This window comes from Lactuca serriola, chromosome 3, assembly GCF_051521515.1.
Source record: "Lactuca serriola cultivar US96UC23 chromosome 3, Lser_US96UC23_V15, whole genome shotgun sequence".
Taxonomy (NCBI): domain Eukaryota; kingdom Viridiplantae; phylum Streptophyta; class Magnoliopsida; order Asterales; family Asteraceae; genus Lactuca; species Lactuca serriola.
In genome coordinates, this window is record NC_136410.1 from 180,924,812 (window position 1) to 180,932,765 (window position 7,954).

The 7,954-nt window shown below is 33.6% G+C and overlaps 1 protein-coding gene across 1 annotated transcript; it reads right to left on the reverse strand.

Moving 5' to 3' along the window:
* Positions 1 to 2,796: 2,796 nt before the first annotated feature.
* On the reverse strand, positions 2,797 to 6,932 carry LOC145093418 (senescence-induced receptor-like serine/threonine-protein kinase). Its single transcript, XM_079031543.1, has 8 exons — positions 6,230 to 6,932; positions 5,378 to 5,416; positions 5,184 to 5,291; positions 4,666 to 4,779; positions 4,095 to 4,313; positions 3,906 to 4,021; positions 3,515 to 3,775; positions 2,797 to 3,160 (listed from the first exon to the last, which is right to left on the reverse strand). Exons 1-8 carry the CDS (start codon positions 6,849 to 6,851, stop codon positions 2,942 to 2,944), a joined length of 1,698 nt encoding a protein of 565 aa, XP_078887669.1. The 5' UTR covers positions 6,852 to 6,932; the 3' UTR covers positions 2,797 to 2,941.
* Positions 6,933 to 7,954: the final 1,022 nt, after the last annotated feature.

The window sequence follows — 7,954 nt, forward strand, 5'->3', positions numbered from 1 at the left end:
GGTAAAGTATAGTGAGAAGACTCACCTGCTACTGCCGACTGAAGAACAAGATCATGCTGCTCCGACCACCGACACGAACTCCACCACTGAATCACCGAAACCAATAAATACCAATAACAACCAAAATACCCCTGAAAGTCAACTGGTCAACTCTTTGTCAAATTCAAAGTCCTCAGTCAAAGCCAACCCTCCTGACTGACTCTACTCGCCGAGTCAACCCGCTGACTCGTCGAGTCCCCATGCTCTGAAACTCCCATAACACAACTCAACTCGCCGAGTCCCACCACTCTGACTCAAACCGTACTCAAATCACTGAGTCATCCCTTGACTCACCGATTCTCAACTTAACCAGAAAAGGTTAGGACCTCAAGACTAGACTCGCTGAGTCCAAGAACAGACTCGCCGAGTCCAAGGCTATCTTCAACCAACTCGTCGAGTTTCTGCCTATCTTCATGAAACTCGCTGAATGCACCCATGTGACTCGATGAGTACCACTAGCTCTCAACCCATACAGAGGCTTACCAAGCCATGCAGGGTCTCCAATCCATAGATATACTCTTATACAAGCCATCCATCACGTAAAGTGGCAAACTTTACGTGAATCCAAGGAGATCTAAGCATAATACACTCTTGGGCTAAGGTTTGGGGATAAAGACTTCATCAACAGCTCTTGAACAGGGACTTTATGCTCTTTTGGATCATCAAAACTCTAGATCTGAGGTAGCAACCTCAGATCTAACCTCCAAACTCAAGATAGCACTAGATATACACCCAAAAATCCCATAAATGATAGATCTAGATGGATAACAGGTCAAGCAACGAATCATTACCTCAAAAGAAGGCTCCAACAGAAGAATAAGTCAAAACCTTGAAAAGCCCCTTGCTCCAAGCCTCTTAATCTTTAAAGATCTCTTCAACAAACACCCCTTCAAGATCCAAATGTTCTCTAATTCTCTCACAACGAATATTAGGGTTTCTGGACTTCAAGGGAGAGCAAAGAGGCTGGGGAGAGGGTATTATGTTCTTTATATAGGGCCAAATCCCTGGGATTAGGGTTTTCTCCACACAGCACCAACTCGTCGAGTCCAGCCACCGACTCGCCGAGTTGGCCACTAGACACGCGACCAGAATCGCGACCCTACTCGCCGAGTCTCCCCATGGACTCGCCGAGTTGACCATTCACATTTTCACTTTGAACCCAGAACTTTGCACCCCTGAACTCGGGATGTACAAGGATGTTACAAAAATATATTGTCTAAATCATATAAATTTTCTCGATTCATCCCCAAATTATGGTGAGTGGCTTTTCATGTTAGGAAATTGTTGATGCTTGGCACATGAATCGGTGGTAGGTGGAGAGGATTATCAAGAGAATAGGTGAATATTTGGTATATTTACATCATCCAAAGGAAGCGCCTTTGATCACTTTGGATGAGATAATGGTTCCTCAAGATTGGATTGAAAAATGTTTAGGTATATGTCAAAAAATAAAGTGGGTTTTTTTCTTAGATCTAATTGTTTGGTTAAGGTAATATTTAAACCTCTATAATAGTTGGATTACATAATGTGCATGTCAGATTGTTTTGTATATTGGTTTCAATCTATTGGCATGTCAACGTATGTGTACTAATTTTTTTCATATATCTATATGTATTTACATGATTGTGTATGTTCATGTATGTCTGTTTGTGTATTTGTATGATTGTGTATGCATTTTTTTGTTTGTATGTGTATGTGTTGTATATGTCTTTATGCACAATTTCAATAGAAAAAAATTATAGAAATACAATGTCTTAATAGGGAAAAATTAGATGTTATTTCGGCCCCGCAAGAACAAATGAAAATTAATTTTTCAGTGTTAACTATAATGCTACAATTGATTAAAACTTTAAAATACAATGTATTATGAACTCTCTTCTGGATAAATCAAATCTTCGAATTCATGTTCACACTATCTACCTAGGTATATTAGAATCCAATAGAATAAATAAGATGTCATGCCTATTCCACTGTACTTTGCAAAGTGACAAAATATTGATAGAAACCCCGCTCGAAAAGCTCTTGTTTTTAGTTAAAATCACAAGCACCGCAGAGGGGAAATGTGGCCTTTCTCTCTTACGGTCTTGGATCATGAACAACCTCTTCATATAGGAAGATAAATCGCATTGTGACAACACCAAGATTTTGTCTTCACCACTGTTTCCACTGAGGTGGGTTGATGGTCATCTCTCCTGATTCGGTAAACAACTAGACGTTATGATATATCATATATTTTCTATTTAACTGAATATGATTGTACATGTTGTTCTTTAATTTTGTGTTATGCAAGTTTGGACTGTGTAGTCCTCTCATCTCGTGTATTTTTTTTATATTGATTTAAGCACCACAAGATTCTTAGTTGATGGTAAAGATATAGAGATGAAATAGTAAACCATCTTAAACTCTAGAATTCTATATCAATTTTATAATTGAAATTCCTTCTCCGAAATAACTAGATCTTACTATATATTACCAAATGGTAGAATACTTTTCTCCCTTCTACACTTTTATTAGATTTGTAAATTCAAATAACATCCATATGAGAATATAAATAAATTTTATAATCGCGAAATACATTTATGGAGCTTAATTTTTCATTTTGAAGTACATATATTTGTTAGGTCATTGATAATTATTAATTTTTCATATTATCGTTGTTGCTATTACCCTTGAAATTAGATGTGAAATTGTTGATTATAACTTATAAGAGCTAAACTATTTTGTTCCTTTAATTGTTGAAGGAACCGGAAATTGGTGTTGCCAAAATTAATTGTTGCCCATAGGTAATAAGCCACAGGTACATTAAATTCACATTATGTTTTATGTATCTTGTATGTAAATACTAAATAGTAAATATCATTAAAACGTTGAATGTTAACGGATTGATGATAAATGTGTAGTGTTACGTCTTATGAAGGTTTAAATCCATGACACTAATTGATATCTCATGTGTCTCTTCCAATCTCTCAACCACTTGTCCCATGGATGGTCGTTCTTTTTTGTGTCCTGTACATGACAAAGCTAGCTGAAACGTAAGTTCAAATGCCTCTGCAGAGTATTTCCCCTCAAGCTTTGGGTCAGCAAATCCCACTATGCTTCCACCTTTTGTAAGTGATTTTGCCTATACCGTTGCTTTAACTTTAGATTTTATATCTTTCACTCGAAAATAAGGTAAAAATGATAAACTTTAGGCGTCACTTTTTTTGGTAGACCTTATGGTTTACCTTCCCTATGTTGGTTGTAGGATCAATAAGTGGGGACACCAAATACTTATTTCTAGTTCCACCCTTAGGTGTCCCCACTAATCGGTCCCATAGAGAAGTTAAATCACAATGTCCTGATAATAAGAATGGTGAGGCACGTGTTTATATCTTATATCATTTATGGATCCTCACCTCCGTATGTTACAAGTACGTGGGAACAAAAAAAAAAGCAAAAAAATTTTAAAAAAAAATGACAATAGCAAGATGTTTACCATCTTCTCCAATGGCATTGGTTTACTTGCATTCATGTTTATAACTCTTCTTCCCGAAAGAATTTGTAAAAGCACGATTCCAAAACTGTAGACGTCACCTGCTGAATTTACTTGACAGTCAGTTTGGTACTCTGGATCAACATAACCGAATGTTCCTCTGACCTCTGAACTCGCATATGTTTTCCCAATGTCAATAACCTTCGACAACCCAAAATCAGAAAGTTTGGCCTCATAGTTCGGGCCTAGGAGTATATTTGTCGGCTGCAAGTTTATTGTAAGTGAAAATTATGAGCTCCTTATAAACCTTAATTTGTGAGCTATCAACAAGTTTTTAAGTTTGATTTCGATATTATTGGTCTAGACTATAACTTTGGTGTTACATAGTACATACCTTAATGTCACGATGAACAATGCAACCTTCTGAATATGTGTGGAGAAACCAAAGTCCTCGAGCACAATCTATAGCAATTTCAAGTCTTTGAATCCATGAAAGTACTTTGTTTTTTCCTAGACATATTTTAAAATTAAGGTTTAACATAAAAAGGGAAAGAAGGCGTGTAATAAAAACTACACAAATTACCAAAAAGCCACTCTGAAAGATTCCCATTTGTACATAGTTCGTAAATAAGGAAGCATTCATCTTCGTTGTCACAATACCCTAGCAATGCCACAAGATTCGGATGTCTAACAAGTGCAAGATTTCTAACTTCCCTTAGAAAAGTTTCCATAAATCCATCATCGATGATATGTTTGACTGCAACATGTTGTTTATTTGACAATATGCCCCTGTACACCTTGCCTGTAATATTACATCAAATCAATGTGTTCCTAAAAATGATGTATGTATAATGATGTAAAGGACATTAACGACATTTCACATACAAGATATTTAGAGCAAGTCCTTCTACCACATTTTTTTCTCGTTAACTTTAGTCTTGATCTCAATATACATACCAAACGCGGTTTCTTACAAAAGAAAGGGATTGTACAAGCTTTCCAAAGCTATTCTTGATGATAATAGATAAAACAAAATTTTGAACCTTTTTAAATAACACAAAATTTTGAAAATTTTGTGCCATACATTGTTTGATTTTTCTTACTATTGCATAATAAATGGGTCTAAACAAGTTATACATTAGATTAAAGCCCACCTGCTGTTCCTTCACCAATATAATTGGATTGGTCCAAGTTGTTTGTAGCATAAAGAATTTCCTTAATCGGAACTTTAAGATATCGAGACTTTTTTGGTAAATCACGCTTCATGCCTATTAAATTAAACATATAAAATTACACATGAGTTTTACCATATAACTAAATAACCAAATTTTAGACAAAATTACAAATTTGGTCCTTGTATTCTCATATATTTTGGTTTAGCCGTTTAGGTCCAAATTTTTTGTTTTCCAATAATGGTCCCTGTGGTTTTCATTTTTTTGGCTTAGGCACAAAAAGAATATACATTTTTCGTTTTTGTCTTTGTTTCAAGATTTTATTTCCCCTGAATAACCCTAAATAAACTACCTCTATTTTTATTTTGTTAAAAAATTAATGGACCAAGGATCTAGATTGCAATAATATTCTGTTTTAGACGTAAACGAAAAAAATTCAAACCATAGGGACCAAACGTGTAATATATTCCAAATTAAATTTGGAGAATGGAAAATCAAACCATCGTCTTTTGCTCCCGCATGCATTGAATGCCATCTTCTTGCCATAATATATACACAAATAACCACTAAAGCTGAAATTCCCGACAACAATCCGATTATTGTCGAATCTGTTTGAACAAAATTTCACCTTTTAATATGACTTTTTTTAACATTTTGATATTGTTTTAAAATGAAATGCAATCGTGGGTCCTACCTGTTGAGTTCTTCTTTCTTCCTTTGTTTTGGTTAGTATCTACAAAGAATCATGAAAAGGCTAAGCATCTCCAAATAAACACATTACCATTATATATTAACTTTTTTTATAAGGCTTAATGCCAGAAATAGCTGTGTAGTTTCATCTATTTGTATATTATAGCATTTTATTTTTATTTCGTTATATTATAACATGTGTACTTGTAATTCTTGTTGTTATTCATACAATGTATTTAGAATGTTATACCAGTTACAATATTGTAGTTTCGATTTTGTTGTACTTTGAAAATTCACACTAGCTATAACAAAAATATTAATTTAAATTTGGACGACATTATTATAATCATATAATTTTTCAAAATTTAATGTTGAATTAAATAAAAAAAAAATAAAGATATGCGTTTTCATTAGTTTTTATATAATAATATTTCATTTTCAATTTTTTATTACAACATTATACCTTCAATTTTTTTCACCTCTTTTTCTTATCAATTGAGTTTAATTGTACTTCAAAAATCTACCAAGTTACCTTATCATGCTTAAAAAATATTCTTATTATTAAAGCTGAATTTTTCTTTATAGTTTATACGATATCATTATAGTCAAAAAGTAATAAATTAAACAAATCAATAAAAATACATCTATTTTATAAGAATTAATTCTTCAACTTAAAATATTTATTCATTTATAAAACCATATGACATTTGCAAAACTACAATATAAATTACCGAAACATATATATATATATATATATATATATATATATATATATATATATATATATATATATATATATATATATATTAACGAATCAAATTTTTAATTATTTATCTTCATTTTCTTTATATCTTACCATTACTAATAACTTGTCCCCCAAGGCACCTGTAGACGTTTTCCTTCCAAATCAAGTCATCAATCCGACTTCCGGTCAACGTAGTCAACACAGCGAACCTGCACAAATCATCGTCACTATCTCCCGAAATCACCCCTTTAATGTCTTCCCAACTCTTCACACACTCTCCACACGACTGATTCCAATAACCCCCAACACCAATAATCGACCCACAACCCTTCGATAAACCCAAAACCTCATCACGAAGCCGATTCGATACATCGTGAACGGAAAACGCCGCACAGCCATTGATTCCGGCAGTAAGCTTATCGATTCCACAGGTAAACACATCTGTTGTTACGTTTTCCTTCATCTTCTTCAAGCAACTCGTCTGTTCAGTTGAATTTAGGTAGATTTTTCCTGTTTCATTTGCACGTATAGCGAGTGCATCGAGGTAGGAATTAAACGGTGATTTACAGCATTTATCTTTCAAAAAATCATCCCACGTTCCTTCTTCGCAATTTTGTGAGGTTGTTAGGCTTTTGAATTCGAGAGGGCATTGAGTTGAAGCGGATTGAGACGACACCGTTTTGATAATCGAACCAGTTAACCAAATAAACACGATTAGGTTCCGAAAATCCATTAACGATGACAGATTTTCTAGAAATCGAAGTAGGAGTTTATCTGTTATGAGTAAATGAACAAATTTCAATGGAGTTTTAGGTTTTGTTTATATTGAAAATGGTTGGGGTGTAGAATGTTTGTTTGATATAAGGGGAATCGGATACAACGTCAATTTATGATGTGTTTTCTTTTTTTATTGTTATTGTTGTCTTGTTGTTCTTGTTGCCATTGGAGTGAGAAATCTAGTTGTCAGCGGAATTGATGGTGAAGGCCGAAGGGATATCCTAAGTTTTAGTTTTGTGCTTTGGTGGGTTGTACGTTGTGTTGGTATGGTTGTACTTATTGGTATTTTATGTGGGTTGGATAGAAGATTCAGCATGAAGGATTTGCCCATTTGGAGTTTAAGGATATATTATTTTGTAATATTCAAGGAAATATGTTGTTTTATTTGGTTATTATCGTTTACTTTGTAATTTAATATTATATAGGATTGTAAACTAACTGAACGTTCAGCGAAATGTTCGTGAACCGTTCGGCAGGAAGTTTGTTTATTTAATAAACGAACGAATATAAACACAAAGTATCGTTTGTTTAGTTAAACCAATGAACATGAACAATGGTCTGATTCGTTCAATTATGTTTGTGAACGTTCGTTTATATAGCTCGTTTATGTTCGTTCATATAAGTTCATTTTATGTTCACATATGATTAATTGTGTTTGATTGCACTAGTGTATTATATGTTCATCTATGTTCATATATCTTCAATTATGTTTTTTTTTTGTTTATCTTTGCTCATTTATGTTTATTTGTTTATATTCGTTTAGCATGTTCACAAACATAAACGAACGAAAATGAACAATGTAATTTATTAAATGAATGAACATGAACAAGAAAACTCGTCCGTTTATCCGTTCATGTTTGTTTATTTGTTCGGTTAACTTAAATAAACGAACATGAACTAGCCCCGTTCGTATTCGTTCAGTACAACCCTAATTATATCAACGGGATGGAAGCATGGAGGCATAGGAGATAATGTTAATGATTAGGGTTTACGTCCAACTCTTTTAAGGTTTAAGTTATGCTTCTTATGTATTTCTATTTATATCAGATTTAAGCTTCA